At 59.6% G+C, this 26,747-nt stretch overlaps 1 protein-coding gene across 2 annotated transcripts in view; it reads right to left on the reverse strand.

Moving 5' to 3' along the window:
- Nucleotides 1–2,511: 2,511 nt before the first annotated feature.
- The window catches only part of KIAA0930 (KIAA0930 ortholog), a 39,435-nt gene continuing 15,199 nt past the window's right edge, over nt 2,512–26,747 (reverse strand). The window contains exons 1-10 of one of the 2 annotated variants that reach the window (XM_036237650.1): nt 18,493–18,511; nt 18,148–18,299; nt 14,770–14,901; nt 14,594–14,671; nt 14,171–14,272; nt 12,783–12,923; nt 12,065–12,259; nt 9,105–9,267; nt 7,623–7,781; nt 6,529–7,094 (exon numbers count right to left, since the gene is read on the reverse strand). In XM_036237650.1, the coding sequence (XP_036093543.1) occupies nt 7,054–7,094; nt 7,623–7,781; nt 9,105–9,267; nt 12,065–12,259; nt 12,783–12,923; nt 14,171–14,272; nt 14,594–14,671; nt 14,770–14,901; nt 18,148–18,261 (1,125 nt within the window). In that variant the 5' untranslated portion in view covers nt 18,262–18,299; nt 18,493–18,511 and the 3' untranslated portion in view covers nt 6,529–7,053. Of the gene's footprint in view, nt 7,095–7,622; nt 7,782–9,104; nt 9,268–12,064; nt 12,260–12,782; nt 12,924–14,170; nt 14,273–14,593; nt 14,672–14,769; nt 14,902–18,147; nt 18,300–18,492; nt 18,512–26,747 lie in introns of those variants that run through there. The other variant, XM_016135730.2, reaches the window with a different exon arrangement.

Genomic DNA, 26,747 nt, shown 5'->3' on the forward strand with positions numbered 1-26,747 from the left:
GTACAAGGTGTTTGACATGTAGCACAGCAGCCCTCCGGGCCGTGGGCTCTGTGCTGAGTGTTCCAAGGAAATGAGCGCAGGCAGGTTAAGTTCCTTACAGAGCAGTACATGGAGGTGAGGTCTGGGTCCAGACCCATCGCAGTCGAACATGCCATTCTTCTCAAGGACGTTTTAAAACTAAGGATCAGACTGATCAAGAAAGAAAGATATTTTGAGTTTATATAAGTTGCAATTTCCAGTGATTTAGAAAAATCACTATTAAGACATTAACATTATGTAGTACCGGAGTCAAGTTCATATTTTTTTGTTTCCTGAACCGTTCAAGCACTTAACACAAGATGTCTCCTGGTCGAGAAAATATCGCAGAGACTGCCCGCCTTCTCCGTCAAAGTGTTTTTCCCGAACTGATAACATGGAAACTCCTGGTGGCACTAAGAGGGTCCTGTCTGAAGAGGAAGGCCACACCTGGCCGGCACTGGTCCTGTTCTCCGTACCCAGCCGAGTGGTCTGGCCAGAGCAGCGGTTCTCGAGGGAGGTCCTGGGGGCAGTGGCTGCAGCCAGGACTCGCCAGGGAGGCAGACGCCCCTCCCGCCGCCCCGGCCCGCTGAGTCAGAAAGGCGGGTCGGGGCCCCGCGGGCCGTTTCGGTTTCCACTGAGATGCGAGCCACGTAAAATGTTCACCTCTCGGAAGTGTCCGTCAGTGCACTCACCCGTCCCGTGCCCCCTGCCACTAACCCCAGAACATCTCCCGGGTTTTGACAAGCGACTCCGGCGCACGCCGGGGTTTGAGAGCTGCGGGGCTGCCTCTGAGTGCCGTGCGGACGTCTGCTTGAAGGTGACCTGCAGATCACCCTGTTGGCGCAGTGCAGGGCGGGAAACAGCCACGACCCCCGAGTCGCCAGGGACCCCCGAGTTGCCAGGGACCGTGTCTGTTCGCGAGCGGACCTCGCTGCAGCCCTGCCGCACCCCGGGAGGTGGGTGGGGACTCTGCTTGGCGGTCGAGAAACACCCCGCCCCAGTTTAGATGCAGGGTCTGGATGCGGCTCTCTGCGGGCCGCCCGAAGACATGTGCCCGTGCAAGGATTTTGGAACTGGCCAAAATCGTTCGAACCAAATGGTTTATCCAAAACATAATCATTGAAGTTCACTAACAGCCACGGTTATTTCAAACTGAGCAATCTAATTGTTTTATTAAAGTCGGATTCCAAGATGAAAGACCCTTAATCTACATATAGAGAAGAAACACCTGTTGGCTTATGTAGACGCCAAGTCTGGAAGCGAAAGAAAAGACGTCTTTTATGATCCCCCCAAACACACATTGTCCTGTCCTCATACGAATTTCCCAGCTGTTGTCATTGTAACGACCGAGCACAAAAGTACCGCACGTTCGTTTACACATTCGACATGTACATCTACAATGCACGGTGCGGTTTTATGGACTATTTTACATCTCTCTCCCCGTACAGAATTCCCAAAGGTTTTCCCTTCCAGTCAACATCGTTCTCCAAGCTAGGGCATGACAGCACTGCCTAAAAGGCCAGCGGCTCGGAATTAAAAGAACCTGCCGGACAATGGGAGCCTTCCAGCGGAGGCCATAAATAGGACTGGGGTTATTGCAGGTAGCTTCTGGGGGAGAGACTTTCTCCCCAAATAGCAAATATTTCTCAGGTGATTGTTTTAGAAGGACCTCCTAATTATTTAACAAGAGGAGGGTTTGATGTGGATGGTAAGGAAGTCGTTCTTCTGCCCTACAAAACTGCCTCCAGAACCGTCCCACAGTCTGCTCTTGGTGACGCCGAACCCCCCCGGCTCAGATGCTTCCAACGGCAATCAGCATTCCCAAAAGGCGTCGCTCCGTGTGACGTCCCTTCCTGCAGCTCCAGGTTTGTGTAGCTGTTCCTCTCAGAAACGCCCCCCCCCCTTATCACTCATTTCTGTCACTTTCTACAGTGCCTCAGGCCTGACTTACACCCCTCACCCCGTGACATAGACGTCATTTGACCATGGAAAGGAAACGCCCATTGCCCGAGCTGTGACTCCGAGGCTGGCTGCATCTGCGAGGAGTCGGTGACAGGGCAGGTGGCGTCATCAGCGTGAAGACGTGGGGACGCGCTCAGCACCAGCTGGGTGAGCCGAGGAGCCCACAGCCCACACGCCATCTTCCGGGAGACCAGGCAGCCCGTCTGTCGGGAGCCCACCAAACCTGAACGCAGGGCCACCGACGGTCACTCTAGCCATCGTTCCGCTTCTCGGGGCTTTTTCAGGGGCTCGCCAGGAAAAGCTGGTGCAACCTGGCAGCACGGCCTCCGGGCCCCGCTACTTTCCGGGGGAGCCGAGGACTAACGCTGAAAATGATGCTTTAATTGTGCAAACTCAGCACCAGCAGCGCCGCCACCCCCCGTGGTGACTCGAGGACAGCCGGGGTGGTTTCTGTCAGTCCCCAGCAGCGGTTCAAAAAGAAACGTGTAAGAAAACTTTGGGGGCAAAAGAAGGTCAGTCACTAAGTTATCCGTTGCTGTCATATCTGCATTTAATCTGAAACACCCTATTAGAGATAAAAAAAAAAAAATAAATGAAAAAAATAACCAGTACAGATTCATTAGAGGGACACATGGAAGAGACAGGAGTGTAATATTCAACATGCAAATCAATTTCCAATTGAAATGCAAAATCATAAAGCACAGCGAACAGCCAGCCCCAAACACTGCTTAGACATGATCTCTGCGTCTGTGGAAGGCGGTGAATCCGGAAGCCGCTGCTGTTCATGGATGTAACGCTGACGTTTCGATTCTGACGCAGTCAGTGTATGCCATCACGGTGCTTTTGCTAAAATAGATTTTGTAGAAATCGCTTTAGTTATGCCTCGAAGTAGTGAAAAATCTTAACAGGTATCCTTTGCAGGTTTAAATATTCTCAGAGAATTCGTCTGGAAACCATAAAAGAGGCTATTTACACCTAAATTGCCCGACCTGCTGCGAAGGGGGGACCAGAGGGACGGCAAAGGTGAGGGAGACCGGGTGCCTCCGCGTGCCTGGGGCAGCGCCGTTGTTTCCGATCTGAGGAGCCCAGGGACCGGAACCGGACGACAGAAGTGCCCGCGCGCCTCGGGCACGATGAAAAACCGTAAACACCAACTGCTTCCGCGGGCAGGTCCGTGGCTTCCTCCACTGACGAGGTCCTGGCTGCTGTGTGGCTCTGAACCAACCCGCAGGCCACTTGGTGTTCACGTGATTTGGCTTCTGTGGTGTTCCAAGGAGTTCTCCAGGGCTGCCTGCTCCCGGGGGCTCGGGGACAGGACAGGATCCACTGAGGAGGACGTCAGTCAGGGAAAAGGGAAAAAGCCGCCCCAGCAAGCACTCACTGACGCCCCCGGGCCATCTCCCAGGAGGGCCAGGAGAGCAGCATGGTCCGGGAGGCTTCTTGGTTCACGCTCAGGGGCCAGATGCCAGGGACACCTGCCTTTTCACACCTCGGAGTCTGCGTCCTGCCAGGGCGCTTACGTTTAAGAGATGGAATTCTGGTTTCTGGTACAGAGGAGAGGAAGCCCGAACTTTGTAATGTCAAAAGACATTTGGATTTTTAAAAAATTGAATATAAAACTAAATTCTAGCTAAACTGGAAAACCCAACAGGATATACGAGTGAAACTTACCAAGCCTCTTTAGACAGTTGGCAGATTTGTGACATGTGAAGCCTTTAAAGAATTCTGGCCAGTGGTTTAAAACCACTGTATTATGACTATGTCAAATATACCTTTCAAAAGTGAGTGATTAGAATATATCAACTGCACAGGGACTGCTCCCTGGAATGTCTTTTAATGAAAAAAAAAAAAAATTTACGTAATTTTTCAAAAGTCTACTAACTAGTCTAATTGTGATTAAAAAGGCAAAAATAGATCCTGGCTTGACTCTAGCCAGACTCTTTGGGGGAAAGTCACTTTATAAACACGCCTTCCTGTCTCTACAGTCATCGCGGCACACAGGCAGAAGCCGAGCCGCTCCCCGGCGATGCGTTCGGCCCCGTTGCGAGCCCACTCGCCTCCACGCTGGCTGCGCTACGGGGTGGCCAGGCTCCTTTTTGTTCTCTTGGACTCCTTGCCTGATACTTGCATCTTAAGTCAGATTCTTCTTTTGAAATAAGGAGACGTGGCTGCTTTTAGAGGCGGCCGGGTGTCTGAGCAAGACACCAGGACGGAAGACTGGGCGCTGCCGCCCTTCTGGGCCCTGAACGTGTCCCTGGGGGTGACGGGTCACCTGCCACTCTGGGGCCACGGCAACTCTTTAAAATAAAAAGCGCTCTCTGACTAACGTCCTAAAGAGTGACACCTAGGTTTCTTCAAAGTAAAACTATGCTTGAAAACTGTACTTTAACTCCGGTTCCTGTTTAAGAAACGTAGGCTGCTTCGCTCGTCCCTGCGTCAGTCAAGGGACAGGCATGTTCTGGAAAAACCGAAGATGGCCTTGCGGTGCGTGAAAACGCGTCACCACCAGGAGCCACCAGCAGGGGCGCCGGTTCCGGTCCTGTTGCTCGTTACGGTCACTGATGTCATTTGTCACTTTGAGCAAACATCGGAGTTCACGGCGTACGGCCTGGTCACCGAGCACCTCTGAGCGGGTTTTCAGTCCAGGGTCAGGAGCGCCCGCGGGAGGAGTCAGAGGATGGATTCCGCCAGACGCCCCGTGCTGAGCAGCTCACCCCCCCACTCGGTGCTGGCTGGGGCCAGACTCCTGCGTGGGACTCCGGCCCTCACTGCTTGCTGTTCAGTCCTGGGCAGGTCGCCTGACTGACCTCTCTGGCTGTGTCCTCATCCGTGAGATGGGGGCGACGGACCCTAAGTGCTCGGCGCGGTCGGCGCCTGCTCATGCGAGGTGCCACCTACGTGCTGGATCTGGAACAGCCACAGCACTGTGTGCATCTGTCGCACGCTTTACCAATGAGGTGTGGTCTCTAACTCCCACTGTTTGCACACATTTCTAAGCTCTGCCAAGCTTTTTCACACGTTCCTGCAGCTGGCCCTCGGCCCCCGTGAGGCAGACAGAATTTAGGTTCACAGGGGAGCAGCCTGACACTTGTCCAGGGCCGACTGGCAGCCGTGGCCAAGACTCAGAGCTGGGCTGGTTTCTGGCCCCAGCTGGGGAACCTTCTGGAGCCACTCCCCGCAGCACAGAGGGATGGCCTCTGTGCTTCTGCACGTAGGGGCTACCTCATCTCTCCACAAAGCTACATCAGGACCATGTTTCTCCCAAGAGCTCAGTTCTGGGGTCTTCGGACTCCAATGACCAGGGGAGAAAATGTTCCTGAAGGAAAAGCTGTTCTGTTAGCCACCCTGGGCACAAACTTGGGGGCTGCGCTCAGCGCCCAGAGGCGTCCTGGAACACCGGGCCACCTCGCAGCTCTCCGAGGCCCGGGCCCACTGCCCAAGGGCACTACTTTGGGACGTGAGACCATGCAGAAGAGAGGTACCTGCAGCAGAAGTGGGGCACCATCAGAGAACATGAGAATGTTCTGAGCCAACCCTGCCATGCGGCGTCTTGGATGGGGTGAATTGAGGGGTGGGGGAGGGAAGCGCCGGACAGCCTGACACCCAACAGCAGCAGTGCATGGAACAGCGCCCGACCGGGCCGTGTACGGGACCCTGGAGACTCCAGTGAGGTAGGTGGTATCGGCCCCATTTTACAGGTGGGCAAACTGAGGCAGAATGAAATGCAATAGCTCGCTTTTAATAACAGCATACAAAATCTGGAGAAAGCCCCCAAGTCGTCCCGTTGCGGAGCCCAGGATAAACAGATGGAGAGACGCTCCTCCACGCCCTCTTCTCCCTGTACCCCATGGACCTCTAAACGCACAGCAGGAACCCCTCCAATGTCCCTGGGGACTTCTGACACAGCAACAGACCCCCACACACAGGCCACTCCCACTGGGCTAGGGGGACGCTCTGGTCTCAGGAGGACCTGTGGTCTGAGAACTCTTGTCACGCCCCGTGGCAATCCTCCTCGCTGGGACGAGGCTGTGGGCGAGGCCGGGGCTGGATGGACGGCCACTCACACACGCTGGCCCCGCTGGCCACGTGGAGCTGGCCCGAGGGAGGGACCAGCACACGCAGGCAACATGGGCTCCAGGAAGCCAGAAGCAGAACTGCCTAGCTCCTCCCTGGACCCCGAGACAGATGGAGGGTCTACTAGAACCTTCCTGGCAGGATGCCGACCCCACCCCAGCCTTCCGCTCTTGGGTGGAGACCCCGCCCTTCTCCCGTCTGGTTCCCACGCCTTCCCACCTGCCCTCCGAGCCTCGCTCTGTGGGCCGGGCCAGCTGAGGCCGCGCGGGGGTCTCTGCGGTGGAGGTGTGTCGGCGCTGCTCTTTGGCTGGAAGCGAAGGCCATTCCGGCGGGGTCGGGGCCTGTCCGCCCAGCGGCCGGCCTTTCTGGAACGGGCGTGGGCTGCGGTGTCCGCGGCCCAGGGCAGAAGCATCCCACGGCTGCGCTCCCCGGCTCCCCGCCTCCCCGCCTCCCCCCCTCCCCGCCTCCCCGCCGTCACCCACTAGAACCAAGCGGTAAGCGAGGGAGGACGGACGCCGGGACCCACTCGGATGCGAAGTTTGTTGGCACAGCATTACGAAGGTAAACTGTCCTCCTCGAGCTGGAGGGTGTGACCGCAGAGCGCCCCCGCTGGGCGCTCGCCGCCCGCTGCCGGTCGGGACGTGCGCGTAGGGTGCGTAGGTCTGGACGTGCTGGGTGCTGGCAGCTCCTCTGAGCTCTCGATGGCCTCCTGGGGCCTCTGGTCCTCTCTGGGTGCAGAGGGCTCTCCAGGGACAGGCGGGGGTGACGGGTGGGGGTGCAGGGCAGGAGCAGAGCCAGCAGGGGAGGAGAAAGAGGCACTTCAGTTTGGGCTGGTGTTCGTGGAGTCGGCCCTGGCCCCAGGGGTCGAGTGGCCCCGCCTGGCTCCGGCCCCGGCGCTGGGTTGTCACAGAAGACCCCGGTGGCGGTGGACGCGTAGGCACTTGGCAGCACTCCCAGGGCCGAGAGGGGCCGGAGGCTCCGCACAGGCTCCGCACACGGCTAGGTCATCAGGATGGGCTTCTGCCGCACCTCCAGGATGTCTGCGGGGAGAGGGGGGAAGCGGGTGAGATGGGGTTAAAACCAGAGCGTGACTGTGACGGCGAGGACGGCCCGCTCGTGAGGGAAGCCCACGCCGGCTGGTCCACGGGCACTTTCTCTTCCAACCCGCAGACCTGCAGAGCTGCTGTCCCCTGATCCTGAGGACAGGGAAACGGGGCCAGGGTGGCCGCAGAGCCTGGCCTGACTCCAAAGCCACTGCCTGGCAAGGCCCCGGTCAGTGATGGGCCCCCAGGTTTCACCTACCCACGAGTTACGAACACCCAAGGGTCTGCAGACGAGGGGACCAGAGCACCTTCAAAGGGACACCTTCGGGGCGGGAGTTGTCCCAGAGGCCCCGCGTGGAGTGAACAGGGACCTGCGTGAATGCCACTGACGAGCTCCTGACTTGAAATGCTGGGATGGGGTGGCACACACCCACGGACTGGCCTCGGGGACCCAAGGGCCCAGGAACCAGGGTCCGCAGAGTGACTGCAGAGTGGCAGCTGCTTTTCCACGTGGGCTGGCCTCACCTGTTAAGATCCGATGCAGCGGCAAAGTGACGTAGGTCAAGTGTGCATAGAGAAGGAAGTTCCCATCCGCTCTGCTCAGCTTCAGCCAAGACCCGACCAGGGACCGCCCCGTGCCAGACAGCGACCGAGACCGCAGGTTGGTGGCATTGTGCAGATCAGCTAGAGGGAAGACGCCGGGTCAGGGCCCAGGCTGCACGGCCCCTGGGAAGACACTGCCCACTCCGGCCGGCCTCCTCTCGGCCCAGGCCCTCCCTGTGCTGGGTGCTCCATCGCCCTGCCCCGCCCCATCCCCGGGGCCTCCTCCACCCTCCGACCCTGCCCTGCCCTGCCCCTCCGTCCTGCAGTCTCCCCGTGGGGGGGTCTGGCACACCGGCACGCTGTCACTGCCCTGCGTCCTGCTTCCCGGTGGACATGGGCGAGGCTGAGATGACTCGTCAGCGTCACCCAGTCTTACGGGTCACCACCCACGGAGGCAGCGAGGTGGTTATTAGCACTTCCCTATAAATCTGGAAATGAGCTGAGCGGAGGAAAGCACTTGCCCGAGCTCACCCAAGAGCAGGTCAAGGCCAGGGCTGGGGCCTCCAGGCCCCAGCCAGGGTCCAGCAGGGCCCTCTGCCCCTGGGTCCTGGCGGGCAGGACCAGTCAGCAACACAGCCAGCTCCCTGTCCAGGGCTGCCTGTGCTACTGGCGGATCCTTCCCCTGTCACTGGCCTGGCAGACGGGCGTGCAGTTCCTGCTGTGCCCAGCGCCCAGCCTGGTCCTAAGGACAATGGCGCCAGACACGCTCACGCCCACCAGCTTGGAACCGACCGGAACCTCCCACCTTGCCTGTCAGCCAGCCCTGTCCTCCATTCGCCATACGGACCGCTCACTGGGATTTTGGATATTCAAATCTGACTTCCAGTCCCCCCTTAAAACCCTGCAGCGGCTTCCCACTGCTCCTGTGACAGCCACGACACCGGCTGCGGCGCCCGGCTTGCTGACGGTGAGGCCAACACCGGGCGCGCAGCAGCGGGGACGCAGGTCTGCGGGTGGCTGCAGACTCGAGTGGGTCGGACCGAGGGCCTCTGCCTGCTGACAGGCCTGGGCTCCAGAAGGCCAGACCACAAGTGGGCCCTTGGGATCCAGGAGGGGCGGAGCCAGGGGACCCTGCGGGACACCCCACAGAAGGTTCTAGAGTGAGGGTGAGGGGGCCAGGGACAGCACTGAAGAGTGAAACCGCAGAGCCTGACGTCGCAAGGTGCACGGATGACCCGGGGCCGGCCTCTCCCTCCCAGTGTGTGGACGTGAGACCACACCTCCAGGGAGTCTGTGAGCCCCCAAACGCAGACCAGTGGGGCGGGAGCTCGAGGCAGGGGGACTGTCTGTCCACAGCAACGTGCCCCCACAAGGGCCCCGGCATCCGCTAAGTGTGAATGGGTGAGTGAGTGGACAAGAGGAGACTGGAGGCCCGGGGGACACTCCAGGCATCAAGGGCGTCACCTCCACCGCCGTCCTCCCGGAAGAACTCCTCGCTGTCGTTGGCCGAGTGAGACTTCTTCATCTCCGCCATGAGAGTCCGGGGCATCTTCCTCTTGAGGGAGGGGGAGAAGAAGGTGGGCCGGCTGTTCCGCTCTGGGGTTGGGGGGGTGCTGAAGGAGGTCACCTGGGGACAAATGGCCATAGTCATCATCACGGCCTGCCTACCGCCAGGGGTCCCAAAGCACACTCACCACCTGCCCTCACTCTAAACCCGATGCGGAGCTCCAGGGGGGAGTGCCTGGCTGGGGCGCAGGGGCCTCGGGCTGTGGGCTCCGACCCGCCCTCCCGAGGCCGGCCATCTGGGGCTGGGCAGACGCTGGGACCCAGTTTTGGCTCGGGCCAGCAGCACGGCCGGGCCGCCAGCTCTGCCCTCCCATGGGCCTCAGACACGGATGGGGGGATCGTGCAAGCTCAAAGTAAGGCCGGCTGCTGATACCACTCAAGGACCTACCGTGGCACACGGATCCACGGACACTTCCCGACCCGCCTGCCCAACGGGAACCAGCGTTAGACCCATTAGACAAACGAGGAAACCGAGGCGGACAGCGGCCTGGGCTTGTCCAAATTTGCCCAGCAGGACGGTGGCAGAACTGGGACTGGCCCCACGCCTTTCGGCCCTGGGGCCGTGCACCTGACCCTAAGGTCTTCTCTCGGCTGATAGGTCCCCACCCCTCACCCCACCAATCTTTCACAGACGTGCTATGGCTAAGGAGTCTACACCTCCATCTCCTCTTCTAACCACACTGTTCAGTTCACCAAACATTCTCCACACCCACGCAGGGCCCGGCGGGCGCAGCACCAAGGACAGGCACATGACACTGGTCCCTGCCCTCAAGGAGCTCACAGTCTTCTGGGGGTGACAGACTCAAAAGTGACAACTACAGACTGCATGTCGGTTGCTGAGACAGAAAGAGGGAGGCACAGAATATAGGGGAGCACAGAGGCAAAAGGGATCGACAGCTGAGAAATCAGGGAAGGCTTCCTGGAGGAGATGCCGCTCGAGCTGGGTCTTGAAGGACGAGTAGGAGTTCGCCAGGTGAAGAAGGGGGGGAAGGGCGTTCCAGGCAGAGGGAACTTGGCCCATCTCCTCCCTCCTCCCCATGCAAACAAGAATCTGAGGAACGAGACGAGCTGGGACCGAGACTTCGGGAGCCCCATCCGCCTCCTCGTCACGGCTCCGACTTCCACCGAAGTCCTGGCGGCCGCTGGCTCCGGATGGTCCTCCCACAACTCAGGGAAGGTTTTTAAAAGATAAAAAACAAACACCAGAAACCACAATACACACAGAATCTGCATTTGTCATGCGCTGGTTACGAATGACCCGCCCCCCTCAAGAAAAGGGGCGCAAGCGACAGAGAGCACAGAAGTGGCAGGAGCCTGGACGGGCCCCGGTGGCCCCACCACCGTGTGGCCTTGGCCACTGGGCCCCAGGGCCTCCCTGCTGTTCCGGGCCGGGGGCTTCCGTAAGTGCTGTTCTCCGTCACCCCCCACAGCCACCCTGGGAGGGCGAAGTGACCGCTCCCATTCAACAGGTGAGAAAATCCAGGCTCATGCAGGCCTAATAACACGTCTGTCATTGCTCAGCAAACAGCTGGCTGGAACCGGCACCCGGGTTTGCCTAGGCCGGAGCCCAGGCCATATTTCACGAGAACGTCACATACACATTTTGTCAGAGTCTCAGTGGGCAATTCGGGGCCAGGGAGAAGCAGGCTCCTTGTCTGAGAAATGAGCTCAGGAACACAAACTACCTCTATCCCAATGACAAGAGAGGCCCCTGCCTGGAATTCTCACCCATCTCTGCGAAAAACAGCATTTATTGTTTGTGTTCTGCTTATAACACACATTCACTGCAGAAGACACACACATTTAAAAAAAGATATGGAGAAGGAAAACCGCCCTCGGGCTACCTGGAGATACACAGTCAACGTGATTCTACAGAATTAAAAGTGGTAACGTGCTCTCCCTCATCCCGGCACCTGGGTGGGCGGGCACTGCTTTTGTTCTGAAGGGCCATGCCCCAAGCACATCAGCAGCGACGTCACTGCGGCGGCTGCGCCCTGGGGAACAACCCCCCCGCACGAGGGCCGAGGCCCGAGCAGGTGCTGGAGCAGGTGTTTTCGCCCTGTCTCTGGATGAGCAGACTGAGGAAAAGGGGCGTGGCCCAGGTCACGCCAGCCTGGAGATGCGCCGAGCAAGGCTGCCCCCTGCCCCTACGTGCTGACTCGTCCTCCTGTCCTCCTCCAACAACCCCAGCTCTGGGCAGCCCCGTCTAGAAGGCCCGAGCAGGGCAAAGCTGCCCTGGCCCCACGGGAAGCTCTGGGAACAAGGCTGCTGCTGACCTGGGTCCCCACCCCAGGGAAGGCCGAGAAGGAGCAGGGCTCCAAGACTCAGTGCTGTCAAACAAGAGCCATGTGGCCTGGGGTACTGCGAGCAGGCCCAGCACCCCTGGGTTCCGGGGTCTGTAGACAGGAATGCTGGCCCCTGCCCCGGGGCTGCTGGCGGGCACCCCACAGCGCAGCCGCACACCGCCTTGTCCACAAGGGGGCGGGCGGCCAGAGACAGGGGCTGCCGGCCTCAGGGCCTCCATGTGCACAGCCCACTGTCACGAGGGGGCAGGGGGCGGGGCTAACTCTTCGTTGTCCCCATCTCACCCGGGGGAGGCCTGTCACCGGCCCACACTCACCCGGCAGGCCCACTGAAGCAGGCGCCAGGACCGGCCAACAAGCTCAGGGAAGCAGAAAGCTCCGGCCCAGGCACTAACCTGCTGTGTGACCCCAGGTGAGTGACCTGCCCTCTGAACCTCGGCCTCCTCCCTGGGCAGATGGGGGTGGCAACACCCTCACTGGGGGCTGGAAGGCTCAGGAGACCCTGAGGAGCGGATGCAGGGGCAGGAGCCTCCCCACGAGGTGTGCAGCCCTTACCCGCTCGTGCATGGGGGAAGCCGGGCTGGAGTCCTCTTCGGTCCCACAGGGGGACGTGTCACCAGTGGACACACGGCTGACCGCCATCTCCGCATGGCCTTTGCCCTGCGGCCCCTTCATGCGCACAAACTCCATGTTGTTGTACTTGTAGAAGCCAAGCGACATCTTCTGTGCCACGCGGGCAGCCACACTCACCTGTGGGTGGGCAGGGGCTGGCCTGAGCCGGGCTGTGGGGGCCTCGCGGTGGGGCGCATGGCGCAGCAAGGCGACCAGCCCTCAAGGAGCCGTACACAGTGAGGGCGGCCCACGCCCTCCACAGGCAGGTCCAGGCTGGGACACTTCGGATCCCCACTGACGTCTCCCCCGCCGCCCCCACTGCCCAATGACCCACGCCTGCAGCAGGCCCAGGGCCAGGCTGGGGACAGAGGACCCAGACGGCGCTCAGCTCAGGACAGCGGCCGTCCACCTGCTCCTCCCGGTCCAGGTCCGCGGCCGCCCTCGCAGTGGCCTGAGCGGGCTGAGCCGCGCCCCGAGGAGCAACACGAAGCAGCCCTGAGCCGCTGTGGCCAGCCAGGCGGCAAGCGCCCCGAGGAGCAACACGAAGCAGCCCTGAGCCGCTGTGGCCAGCCAGGCGGCAAGCGCCCAGAGGAGGGGCGGCTACGGCGCGGAGCAGGTGGGGACAGGCGGGGCGCGGCCCTCCCCTGGGCCCTGCACTCACCCGGTTGTCATACACCTTCTTGAGCGCCTCATAGCGGATGGAGCCCTGAAAGATGACCCCTTGGAACGTGTTGCTTTTGTCACTGGCCACCAGCTCCACACAGACCATCTCTCCTTCCCCCACAGTCATGTCGCTGAACACCTGGGGTGGGGCACGAGGCGGAGGCGAGGACGGCAACTGTCAGCTGCCTCCGCCCAGCGCCCCGCACCTGCCCTCCGCCCAGCGCCCCGCACTCGCTCCGGCTGCCGCTGCCCGGGAGGCTGCTCAGAGCGCCGCCACTTTGCAGCTGAGAACACGGAGCTGCCGAAGTCGAGATGTCGGCCCCAGGCCCCCAGCCCTTCCGCCCTCTGCTGAGTCCAGCGCACAAACGGCCTGAATGCAGCACAGGGTGGTGTCTGGCAGGGGATGGTCATGGGACTCGGGGACCGGAAGAGGACGTAGCCCCCGCTGGCCTTTGGAGGGCGGTCCCTCGTCGCACCTCCTCGGGCTGAGGAGTCAGGCAGCTTACAAGGACTGTCGGCCCACGTTCTAGGGTCCCCTCCAGTGCTGCTGTGGGCGCCCCGCCGCCCTGCCCTTGCCCTGAGCCTCATGGCTGTGTGCTCAGGAGCGCGGACAGGGGCCGCCTGCCCGAGTCACTGCTCTCAGGGGCTGGCGTGGACGCCAAGCTCCGTGGCCACACAGACTCGGGTCTCATCTCAGACCTGAGAGCCTGAAGGGAATACTTAGGCCCCCAAGCCTAAGGTGCTCTGAGACACCGCCAAATCCTGGAGACCGCAGAAGCCCTGCTCCATCCCTCGCGAGGCCTCTGGGGCCCGACCACCTCTGGATGGCACAGGCACCGCCGGGGCCCCAGGGGAGAGGAGCAGCACGGGCGCGGGCTCCTCCCAGCACCCTGGGCTTCCCCAGGCGAGTCCCCTTCTGCCTCGGGTCCCAGGTTTCCCAACCTTAAAACAAAAGCATGGCCTGGGTCACTCCTGAAACCCTGTGCCTGGCACCGCAGGACCCCTGTGTGCGGAGAGGCTGCCTGAGGGTTTAAAGGTGACGGCGCTGACTCCGCTGGGCCGGGCAGCGCTCTCTGCAGGCGATTACGATGCACTCTCCCGCTCACGGGCCCCTTTGATCCCAACCCTGACCCCTGACCTGGGGGTGGGGGGTTGGGTAGGACAGACGATCACACTGCTCATTTCACAGATGAAAAAGCTGAGGCTCCAAGGTCACAGAGCTCACACGCCCCAAGTCCCACATCAGGAGGAGAGGGGACCACACTGGCAGGAGAGCAGACCCGTCCCGGGGCCCGGCCACCCACTGCCTTCCTGCGAGGGCGTGAGGCCTGGGGGAGGGCCGCTTCCGGCAGCCCCTGACAGTGGCCTGAAGGGAGGCGTGCTCACCTCCTCGAAGCTGTCGATCATGAAAAAGATGTTGGGGTAGCTGATCCTGGATTCTTCCCCTTTGCTGTCCATGGGGTGCTTACTGGGGGACGCAAACACTTGCTGGAAGGAGATTTAAGGACAAAGTGAGGCCCCGCCCCCGCACCCAGGCCCAGAGCCACTCGACTGGTGTCCGAGGCACGGGTCACCGTGGTGGCAGTGCTCAGAGCCATGCGGAAGCACAGCCGCCCTGGTAGGAGCTCTGCTTGCGGTGGCTGCGTTCTGAGCTCATGCACAGGACACAGGACCCCGGGAGCTGACTGCGCTTCCGGAGTCAGACCCTCACCTTGGGAGCAGAGAAGCGAGGGGGGCGGCGCTTCTCTCCCCAGCCCAAACGGCGTGCGGCCGGGGGGCTGCCACCTCTGGGCTGAACCGGGTGCTCACCTGGGATTTCTTCTTGTGGATGTGGATGTCCCCGCTGTCAGCGCGTGTGCACACAGCACAGGTCACCACGTAGTCCAGCTGGAAGAGAGCGCAGGACGGGGTGCGTGGAGGGCTCTGCTGTCCCTGGGGCCTCGCCAGGGCCCTGGCTCGGGAGCCCCGCCCCCACCGCACCGTACCTTCTGCAGGATGAGGTTCAGGCAGACGCTCTCCTCCCAGTCGATGTCAGGGTCCCCGAGGCCGGGCAGCTTCTTGGAGTCGCGCCGGTACACCTCCACCTCCACCTCCACCTCCGGCTCGGCCTCAGCCAGCTGCGGGGCGCAGGGCAGAGGTGAGTCGGCCCCACAGTGGCCCCTGGCGGTCTCCACCCTGACCACTGCACTGGGCAGGCGTTAACGCAGACGTGGACTGCAGCCTTGCCCCTCCGTCTCTAGCCATGCGACCCAGAGCGAAGCAAGAACGGGGCCTCTGAGGCTGTCCCTCGGGCCCTGCAGTAGGGTGGCAGGGTGCTAGCACTCTGTCCCACCCACACTGCTGCCCCCCATCCCACCAACAGGCAGCAGGTCCACCCATCCACCCTAGCGCAGGAAGCTGGGCGGGTTGCTATGGCGACTGGGTACCAGCGGCTGGCTGCAGGATGGGAAGGGGGTGGGGAGCAGCCTGGGCTTGCCGCAGAGGGCCTGCAGGGCGCAGGCGCTGCAGAAGGCTTTCTTTTCTGCTCTTTTGAATCACGGGGGCAGGAAGCTGCCGGGGAAGCGGCCACTCCCCCTCCCCACCCACCCCGTACCCCTAGGCCCATGGGGTCTCCTCAATCGCGACGTGACCCCTGCCCTCCACACGCTGTGGCCAGACACCACACAGCCCACCCTGGCCGGCGCTGCGGCATGTGCTCCTGGCTCCCCCTCTGCTCCACGGTACTGGTCCCTCCACACATAATGTCCTCAGGCTACCACCGTCCCCTCTCTCCATCCTACGAAGCTCTAGCCAGATGTCCCCTCCTCCTTCCTCTTTGTGGGCTCCCTCCTGCCCCCCTATTCCTCCCACAATCAGCACCAGTGGACCTGTGTGTCACTGGCTGTGCTGACTGCCTGTCGCCACAGACTAGGTGGCTCCCCGAGGACAGGGCCAGGTCTGAGTCATTTCTGTGTACCCAGTGCTGGGAGGGGCATCTAGACATAGCTCACTGTGGGTGTTCAATGGAATATTCTAGCACATGAAAAGCTGGACTGCCACATTCTCCCGTGAAGTCAGGCTCCCCTCACTGACCTCAACACCGCCTCCCCACCCCACCCCATCTTCAGAAGAGTTTGCCCATGACCCTGCGCCCTCCTGCTCCAAATTCCTCAGTCCTGGGTCCAAGGAAGTTCTCTTCCCCCAGGTAAGAGCCATACCTGCCCACTCCTTTCACCGCTCCACCTGGCTTCTCCGGGAAGACACAGACCTGACCTCTCCCTTCTGCCTCCCCTCCCAGAGAATTCCAGGGCTAGTAGGGCTGAGAAAGCCCTTCCTGGCCAGAGCTGGGGCCTCTGCTGGCCTTGAAATTCCAGGGACAGCTGAGTGTCTCAGACACAGCCAGTCCTCATTAGAGCCTCTGGTCACAACGGACGGCCTTTGGGAAAAGACCCAGATTTGGCAAAAAGACGCCTGTCTACCAGTCGATGCCAACAGGCCAGAGGGGTGAGCCCCCCCGCCCCCGCCAGTCGCGCCTGGTGTCTGCCCTCTGCTCCCGCCAGGGCCGGGCCAGCTCAGGGCGCCGTCCCGGCCTCTCGCCCCCCCACGCCCCCCTCCTCTTCCCACGCGCTCCGAGGTGCCAAGCGTCCCGAGTCCCCGCCTCTGCCCCTGCGCGCTCTGCTGACCCCTCTGCTGAGCTCCAGACAGGCAGCCTGGAAGCCACTGCCATCTGGACGTCCCACAGGCACCTCCGACCTACTCGACCCAACACTCAACACCCCCGTGTCACCTTCCATGACGGGCACTGCAACCACCCTGGGCCCCGGTGGAGTCTCCCCTCCGCCCAGTCCAGTCGCCTGAGAGCTGCTGGTTAAGGCCACTCCTTGGCACTATCTGACCACCTGTCTGCACCCCACGTCCCCACCCCAGTTCAGGACACCACCAGCGGCCTCCTGGGCGGCCTCTTGCTGCTTCTGCTCCAGCCTTCTCCAGCCCCTCCACCCACCCCCGAGGGCTTGCTGGAAGGAACTGCGCCCGGTCCCTCCCCACCTCCACCTCCATGTATCAGGTTTGGTGGTTTCCTGGGCCCTTGGGGAGAACACCCCACTCCTGGGCGTGGCTTCGGTGTCCTCCGCGATCTGGCCCCGCCCACCTCGTTTCCTGTGTGCCTCATCGCAGCTGAGCAGAACCACCAGCGACCACAGGAACGCTGGCGGATGCTTCCAGGCTGACGGCTGGGGCCATCGCCTTCCCCAGCTGCGGAACAGCTTCCCCCTCAAGACTCAGCTCACCCAAGTGGCTCTGCTGACCACTCCCATTCCTTCGCTGTGTTTACCACACTGCATTGGCTCACGGTGATGCACTTCTGGGTCCCAGTGCCCACAGGTCCCATGACAGTGCACTGTCACACAGCCGGCTGCTGCAGAAACCAGACGAACGCCAGGGGACCCAGGCCAGCCCCTGGGTCTTCCTGCATGTCATGCGCCCAGCCAGACCGGCTGTATGGCTACTGGCATGCAAAGGGCCAGCAGGGCAAGGAAGGCACCGTGTCTCCTATGCAGCAGAATGTGACAGCAGCCAGGCCTGTCCATTTGCAGCAAACCTATCCGCACGGGTGAGGCTCAGAGAGCCAGCACACGGCGGGGGAGGGCCGGGCCCAGCCAGGGACAGAGCTAGGCAGGCTGCAAGTTCCAGAGCAGCCTCTGCTGCCCCCAACCGTTTGTGTTAAAAGGAAAACCATGTATTCCCACGCCTGGCAACACAGTGGCTTAAACATTGTACAAACTAGTAAAGCTTCTGAAAAACAGAGAAGGAAACATGCAGTTTGTTTCATGACCCCTTCTACACGCTTAGACTGAGCGGATGAAACACCTTGGAGGAGTCCCATCACCTCTGGACACTCGCTGTCCTCGTCCGTAAAAGGGGTAATGGCATCCGCCCTGTCGAGTTGTTGGGAAGGACACAGGGCGTCAGGAAGTAGAGGGCTCAGCACTCTGTCTGGTCCACGGTCTGGGATCAGTGACTGATGCGCACCATGCTGCCCACGGGAGGACCCTGGACTGCGAGGACGAAGCTTTGCTCTGTCACTTACTTCCTAATTACGATGGAGGCCAACTCGCTTAGCCTCTGAGCCTCAGTTTCCTCAAAGGTACAACAGTAATCACCGCCTTTCAGGGTCATGGCGAAGGTTAACAACAATGTAAACAGACGCCCAGCACATCCTGCCATCAGCTAGCACGTGCCGCCTCCACGAGGTTCCTGGCACGGGGCAGGAGCTCAGGGAACCTGGTTGCCCCTCCCGACATGCGCGAGGACTGCCGGGAAGCCCACCTGCACGCCGAGGGAAGCCCCCGCAGGCTCGGCTGCGGCCGGAGGGGACTGCTCACCTTCCGCCGGTCGGCGCCGCTCTCGCTGCCCGTGAACGCCCGCTTCCGGCGCACGTAGAAAAGCATGTCGTCCTGCCGCGGCGCCCCTCTCTCCATGAAGTAGGTGGAGAACATCCAGGTCCAGAAGACGATGCGGTCATCCTGGAAGCACCCTGCAGAGGGGGGCCAGAGTCAGCGAGAAAGGATGGGTCAACCCGGCCCTTGTCAGGTGACCTCGCCCCGCACCCCCACCTCACCGCCAACCTGCATCTCTGTGCCACCAGAGACCCCTCCCCACCCCACCGCAGGGCCTCCGCAGAGGCTCCGGGAGCCCCCCTAACCCCCCCGGGAGGCCCGACTCTCCACCCAGCGGCAGCCGGGCGCCCCAGCTCCCAGCCCCACAGCTGGGCCGACTCCGGAGGATGAATCAGCAGCTTTGGTGGGAAGGAAAGACCTAAGCAGAGGGACCGTCACGGGGCTGTCTGGGCTGCAAGGAGGGCTTTGGAGGGGGATCCGTCAGACAGGCACCACCCTCAGCCCGCATCCCCACCCCCACCCCGGGCTGCGGCAATCCCCGCGGAGAACCTGCCTTAAAGGAACAGCAGCCCCTCTGCCAGCCAGCTTCAGCTGCCGGCAGAAAGCAGAGGGCTGCGCATACCAGGTTCTCACAGATCTTTACAGGGACTCTGTGTTTTATGACAAACACTATTCATGACAAATAAGTCTTTAGCATAATGTTTCCCACACACAGAGAAAAAGCCCCCAGGCTCCAGGAGGCTTCCACTCTGGCTCTGCCCCCTACTCTGTGACAGTGGCAGGCAGTGTGGCCTCTCTGATCCCAGGTTCCCGGTGCTGAATGGGACTGATGGAGAGCCCGGCCTGGCACGGTGCGGCCAACAAGCCTGGGTTTCCTCCCCGTCTAAACAGAGCCAAGGAAATTTCAAGATACACTCCAGAGCTATTTATTATAAACTCAAATATTACATTGTTGCTGGTTTCTCTCTCCCCCGGTGATACTTTATCACTGTGACCAGGGGCTCGTATTTTGGTGCAAGAGGGACCGACCTACTCCCTTCGTTTAGAGAAGGGGAACCAAGGGCCAGCCACCGCCAGGACCCTCCCTCACCCTCATGGGCAGTTTGGTGGCCCTGCTGAGACTGACCAGCCCTTCCTGCTGGGTCAGCCGTCAGGCTCTGGAAGACCATATCACCTGCAGAAAACCCCAGCCTTAGCTTCCTGTGCCACACCACTGACCAAAGAACCACAGTTCCAAACCAGCTCCCGACCTCTGCCCTCTGCCCTCCGTGGTGCTATGAGTAGCCTGTGGCCCACTCTCGAGGGAGGTAAACAGAAGGTGTCTTCTCAGTCAAGCTACGTCAGCCTAAAGATAAACGCAGCTTGTCAAACTTGGGGGGGGGGGCAAAGGCGGAGAGCCTGCAGGACTGGCGGCCATCCCTCAGGTTCCCGGGCACCAGGTGGAACCGAGCATCACTTGCTTTTAAATTCCTGCCACACTGAAAACGAACAATGCCCAATTCACGCCACCACAGATCCCCTGAACAGTTAGGCCAAGGCACTGTGGTTTCTCCAGGACAAAACTCGAACTCTCCCAGTAACTTTAACTTCTGGCTCCCTCTGAGCCGAGAGCCCAGCAGAAGGTTCTGCAGACTCACAGCTCAGACTGCCCGTGCCGACAGCTCCTTGGTCCCGCAGTGGGCACAGAGGCAGCTCTGGCCACGACGAGCAGAGGGCTGTGGCTCACGACCCCACTGCCTGCCATGGTGAGGCCAGAGTCCACCGTCGCCCTTCCTCAGAGATTGCTTTTACCCTGCTGATAGAAGTTGCCTGGCGGTGGCACCTCAGGCTCCCAGACAGTAATGGTGACTATGATGACAAGGGCACTGGCTACCATTAGTTGAGCATCTGCCACAGTAAACCCTCACGAGCAGTCTACTATCACTGCCCCACTGCGGAGAAGAAGGAGCGGACTCGTCTCGAGGTCAACGGACGCGCCCAAGTTCATGGAGGTAGAAACGGGGGGGTCTGCAGGCCTGTCAGACCCTGCACTGGGGCTGCCGGAGACCGCGACACACTGCACTCGGCAACCAAGAACCAGACAAATGACACAGACCACTTAGCAGGCGGCTGGCGCCCCAGGAGCGCGATACACAGGAGGGGCTCTTGGGTGGAGAGGGTGAGGAGCCTGGTTACGGGGTGCAGTGTGGAGATGGCACAGAATGTGTGTGCATTTGCTCCCCAGGACCCACACGCCCAGCCAGCACTCCCATGTCCCCGCCTTACAGTGCTAAAAACGCTCTTCACGGCTCAGCCCCGGTTAACGAGTCATGTCTGCAGGGCCCTGGGGTCCGAACCAGACTGCCCGCCAGGATTTACTCCTAACACGAAGGCTGCCCCCGAACACCTTCTATAGGCCACACCCGATAAACATCTCAGGGGACAACAGCGACGACCCGGCCCGGCCCCACCAACGCACGCCCCCAGATGAAACTCCCAGCAGCCACATGGCCATCGCAAAGCCCACCAGGCGCCACGCATGCTAAATCCTTCTCCCCGCCCTCACGGCCAGCACCCGACCCAGGCGGGTGCCACCTCCGCTGGAACGCACCAGCCACTGCTTCCTCTCCTCTGCCCACAGGGCACCTGCGGGGTCTTCAAAGATCTTTTCCTGCCCCGTCAGAACTCTGCCATCGAATTTAGACCAAAATCCAAAGTTCCTACAAAGTGCCCTCCCCTCGCTCCTCCCCAGCCCCAGTGGCCTCCTCCCGATGACGTGCCCGCCGCAGGGCACTGCACCCCCTCCTTTGAGTCCCTGCCCTGGGCACAGGCAACTCCTTCCTGTCATTGAGTTTCAGTTTAAATGTCACCTCTTCAGAGAGCCTCTCCTGACTTCGCAATAAATGTGCCCTCAAGGTCCTCCCTGTCACACCATCTTGTTTAACTGCCAACACAACCCTTATCATCATCACCTTATCATCTCACCGATCCCTATCTGTCCCCCTTGTGAAAGCACCAGGGATTAGGAGCTGGTCTTGGTCACTATCAGATCTCAGCACCCAAAACAGTGCCAGGCATACAGCGGGCACTCAATAAATGCTGGCCATGTAAATGAGTTATCCCAACGTGATGGGAAACAGGCGCACTAAGGTGCCCACAGCAAGGAAGTGGCCCAGCCACCATCCAGTGAAGCCTGGGCACCCCGAGATCCACCTTCTTCCAGTCACAAGGACCCCGACTCAAGAAAGATCTTCCAAAGACGCCCCAAGGACCACTCGACAATTCGCCAAGTCGGGCTAACACCCACTGGCTCAGCTCCCCCAGGGCTCAAAGCAATGAATCCACGCCCAGCTGCACAGATGGGTGGGGGGCCCAGCGTGCGCGCTGAGAAGGTGCAATCCGGAGCCAGAAGGAGGGGAGTCCAGGCAGGGCGCTCAACCCACCTCCCGGGGCCCCTGCCACGCAGCGCACCCGGCCCGGGTTAGAAAACCCAGCTCCAACAAGCTCAGGAAGCAACGAGGCTTAAAGCGTCACTGTGAGCTCCGGAATACCACGCAAGCGTTATCATTAATGTCGCTACGTTACTACCAACACGACGAGCCCAGCAAGAGGAGATGCATGCTGCCAGGGAAGCACGCACGCGCATGCGCATTCCAACCCAAGGCAAAGCGAGGCAGGGAGAGGCACCCGAGACACGAACCGCCGCGACCCCATGGGGAGGGGCCGCGGGTGCCACCCCGAGAAACGCGGAGTGGACACGCGGACCGCCTCCACACCCAGGACACTCCAGGTCCAAAAGCGAGACGAGACCTCGCAAAGGTCAAGAGCTGCCTTCCTGAACATTCAAAGCCCCGCACACGCCTGAGCATAACCCAATGAAAAGGACCACGAGTAACTCCAAAACAGAGTTCACACCATCGCCAGTTAGGAAAGAAAATGCGATAAGACCCCACCAGATAAACAGGTGAAACACCAAACAGGTAACAGACCGAAATGGAAACATAACCAGTTAACCAAAATGGGGGTAAATACTGAGCTCCCCACTATTCAAAATGCCATATTAAAAGAAAAAGTTGTCATTTTAAGGGGGCAAATTTGGTACCGAGAAAATACCACTCAGGAACACTGGCCGATTCTTACAAGATAAACGCATGTTCACCAACGGCGCGGCCACTCCCAGGTACTTACCCGAGAGAAACGAGGCACGTGTGCGCACAAACGCGGCATGGAACCGTCCAGGGACGCTTTATTCACAATAGCCCTGAGTCGGACACCGAGAGGACAGACATGGGAAACATGATACAGCCATTCGGTGGCAATAAAAACCAGCCACCGATCCACCCAGCACTGCAGACAAGTCCTAAAACTGTCGTGCTGAGCAAGAGACTCCAGCATGGAAGGCTACAGACTGCATGGTCACGTTCACGGGACGTTCCGGAAAAGGCGAAACTATAGTGACAAAAAAGCAGGTTGGTGGTCGCCTTAAAACGTTGTTTCTGGATTGTGGTTGTGGTTTTACAGGTGTGTGCGGCCATCCAAGCTCATCAAATTGTTCACTTTACATGGCTGCAGTTTATTTTACGTGAATTAACCGCCAATTAAGCCGATACAAGGTTATCATAGCTGAAGCTGGCCAGGGTGCATTGAGCTGGGGACTCTCATATATCGCTAGAGAACAAAAATCGTTAAATTCTTTGTGAAAAGCAAATGAGCATCTTCCTATTTCTATGAATCTACCTTATGGAAGAGAAATTAAAAATACAAAACTAAAGCCTATGTACAATGACCTTTCCTATATTATTAGTGACAGAAAATAATATAAGGATTGTCATGATAATAAGAGAAAAAATAATATTCTGCAATCACTGACATTTAATTGAGGTAAATGATGCTACCTGTACCAAACCAAATCTTCACCAGTCTTTTAAGAGGATGCTATGAAGAGCTGTGGGTTCGCGGAAACGTGGCTAACATGATGTTCTGTGAAACGGCAGAACCTCGAGCTGTGGGCACACCGAACGCGGCTGCGTGAAGTACATGGAAACACCCAAAATAATCACGCCAGAATGACGGGAGTCGCTGAACCTAACAGGGAATACTTTTTCTTTCTTTTAAATTTGCTTTTAACATTATCAATAGTAAGATTATCCTACTTTTTCCTGTGAACGTACAACTTCTGATGACCATCGCAGGCTCGTTAAAGAGAGCATGAAGTGGGGGCAGGAGGGACCCCGTCTCTTCAGAGGAGGAGAGGACAGAGGGAGACAGACATGAGACCTCACGGTCCAAGTCCAGAGGCTCGGCAGGGTGGAGATCGAGTGAACTCCGACCCCTGGGGGCACAGCGCAGTGCTGGGGTGTGCGCCGGACACAGTAGTCAGGCTCTGACTACTGCTCCCGGGCCTCTCTGAATCTCAAGGACCCCCCCCCCCCCGTCAGACGCGTCAAACCTGCCGCCCTTCCGCAATCAGCGGTGAGGACTGGGGGAGGCGCTCTGGCCAACGGGCAGGACCTTTGTAAGCTGTAAGGTTCTGTCCAACTGCGAGTTCGTCGGGACCCTCTGCACTGCTGCTTTGCATGTCTGTCATCAGTGTGGTTTGCTCATATGAGGTCACCGGATCCCAAACCTGCCAGAGTCCCTGGACCACGGAGTGCAGTAACTGTGTGTGATAAACACACGAGGAGTAACTGTGCGGCCCGTGAACACGGTACCATCTTTGTCTTCCCTGCATCTTTCCCAAGGCCTGCCCAGCAAGACATCCCGAGTGACAAGCCCAGCCCTGGGAGGCGCCGCTCTCGCAGAGAGCTCCCTCACCTCCAGAACTCTGTCCCTCTCTGCCATCTGGCTTCCAGGTCAGCAGGTGTTCCGGCCCATAAATCCAGTGGACACACTCCAGGAGCAGTGCAGTCCCCCAACGCCAAGCCACTAGGGCAGCACCACGGACAGCTCCATGCCTGGGGCCAGCCGTCCCTGCTAGCCGGGGGTCCCAGGGCCGCAGGATTATAGTCCCGCCTCATTCCTTGTAGGTATGCTCTATAAAGTAGCTGCAAACACTGAGTTAGCAAACACCAAATCACTGCTCCCCGGGGAGATACAGGACTCAGTTCCTTCAAGCCTCTGGTCACAATATTTTGATCCGCCAATCAATATGTAACCTGGTTTCATATGTGTTTCTGTGCAAAGACTGTTTATTACACAGTTGATGCACTGACAATGACTCCGGGCCACCGGCACTGTAACTCGTGCCTGGATGAAGCTCATCTAACGCACGAGGCCCAGCCTTGCGTTCGCGCGCCGGGACTCGGCAGCGCCAGCACCATGGCCGGGGCCGCTCTCCACGGGGAAATCACCGGCGCGAGGCACAGAACTGCAGGACGCACAGCACTGAGCATGCGCCGACGCAGGCAGAGTGTCGCTCTGCTTCCACCTCCGCCGGGACCCTGCACACGGGGCGACGGACATCTTCGCCACTCTGCATGTCTGCGATTAACCAGGAGGAAAGCGCCGTAAGTACTGCCTCGGGGGTTACAAACAAATGTCAGCAAGTAGGTGAATTAGCCAAGATGGAACCCACGGATGAGGACGGGCTGGGTCACAGAACTGGCCTCTGCCTGCCCCGGCGGCGCCGCGGGGATCCAGCCGCCGGCCCTGCCTCGGGCGAGTGACCCGCTTCCGTCAGCCACTGCCTCAACTTCAGACCCGGAAGAGCCCTCGATAAACCTGCAGCTTCGGGGATGGGGCGAGGGCCCCGAGCTGTGCGAGGCCTGGACCCCGCGCCTCTGTGGCCGCAGTTCAGTGCTCTGGGGCTCTGCGGCCACGGACTCTGCCGCCTTGTGCGCGGCACCGAGCGGGTGACACACGGTGTTCCTGGGAGAGGCTGCAGCTCGGATCCGGGCCACCGCAGCGAAGCAAGTAGCGTAACGAAGCGAGTGGTACCATCTTTGCGGGTGGAGGGTTCGCCTTCAAACCGTGAAAAGGAAACGCAGCGTCTGCGAGGCGCAAGGAAGGGAAGCACGGCCCGAGGTCCGCCGGCCTGGCCGAGGGACGGAGGGCCGCGGCGACCACCCGCCCTGGCCAAGGGACGGAGGGCCGCGGCGACGGCTCACGTGTGCCCCGCACGCTCCAGTCCGTAAAGCCCTTTCACCTGTGACCTCCTCAGAGCCTCGCGGTCACTTGGGGAGGTGGGGATGACCTCAGTCTAACTTAAAACTTCAGTCCTCCGTTTAAAGATAAAGCAAGTGAAGCCTGGGAATCGGCGCCTTGCTGGCAACGGGGACGCACACCCAGCCCCATGTTCTCTCAGGGCCCCACGCCCAGGCACAGGCCGGGGTCTCCTGGGCGCTTCACAAATGAGCAGACTGAGGGGACCGTCAGGTCACTAGCTGGGCAGCCGGGAAATTAACTCAGGCTTCTTCCGAACCTTCCCGCCACACATCTGGGCCCTGGGAACAGCCCTGCCCACACCTGACACCCCGCCCCCCCCACGGGGGTGCACAGAGGCCCTCTGAGCATCGATGGCCCTTAGTGCAAGGACATCCAGAAGGACACCCGGATAAGGCACTCAGTGTGCGGGGGCTGTGGGCTCCACTTTCTGGCAGAGTGGTCATTTAACACAAATTATTTTCCACGGAGAAGATTCTTTAAATGCATTTTAAAAAAGAAGGGCGATTTTATATCTCACGAGTCTTTTCACAGTAACGCGACCCCAACATGGGGCTGGGGCCACCTCTGTCAGACATGAGTCTGAGCAGACGCACTTCTCACTCTGGGCCGCTGCCTGCCTGGCTGAGTTATTGATAAGGACTTTGGGTTTCCTAATCAATAAAATCAGGCGAGTCGCAGCTCCCTCCTGCCGTTGGGATGGAGACTAAATGAGATCCTGCGAGGCCGCTCAGCACAGCGCCTGGCGCTTTGCAAAACTCAGTGAACGAAGCCGCCGCCGTCACCATTCATTACGGGCTCATTTTCCCTGGGCCACGCCTCCGCAGTCACCCCGGGCTGGATTTTAGAAGGCGCTCCCTGAAGTCCACCCCAAGCCCCTCCTGGACCATCAACCCACGTAGGTGACGCCAGCTACAGAAGCACCCTCGTTAAAAGTTTGTAGCCATCAAAAACGATGGTCGTGTATTACAACAGCAGACACGGTCCCTTGCTACTCCCAAAAACGAACTTTTGAAGCAGCAGGCTGAGAAGTTTCCGAGGACAATTCTAACGGATCTTCGGGAAACAGCTCCGGGTTTGTTACGCAGTTTTTACAGCCTCCTCTTAATAAAGAGTCATGACACTGATTCCAAAAACAGCCTGTGTGCACATGTGTGCATGCACACACAGACACACACAGACGCATACCCCACACACACACACACAGACACACACAGAAAATTACAGGCGAATCTCACTCCTAGACATAAACATAAAAATCTGAAATACAATATTAAAAAGAATCCAGTAATCCATTAAAAGGACATGCCATGGCCGAGCAGGATTTAACTCGGGAATATAAGAATGTCCCATATTAGGAAATCTATTCATATGTGTACTATATATTTATAGTTCAAGTAGAAATAACACATGAACATCTCCACAGATGCTAGAACATTCAATAA

Source organism: Rousettus aegyptiacus, unplaced genomic scaffold (genome assembly GCF_014176215.1).
Source record: "Rousettus aegyptiacus isolate mRouAeg1 unplaced genomic scaffold, mRouAeg1.p scaffold_m13_p_2, whole genome shotgun sequence".
Classification (NCBI taxonomy): domain Eukaryota; kingdom Metazoa; phylum Chordata; class Mammalia; order Chiroptera; family Pteropodidae; genus Rousettus; species Rousettus aegyptiacus.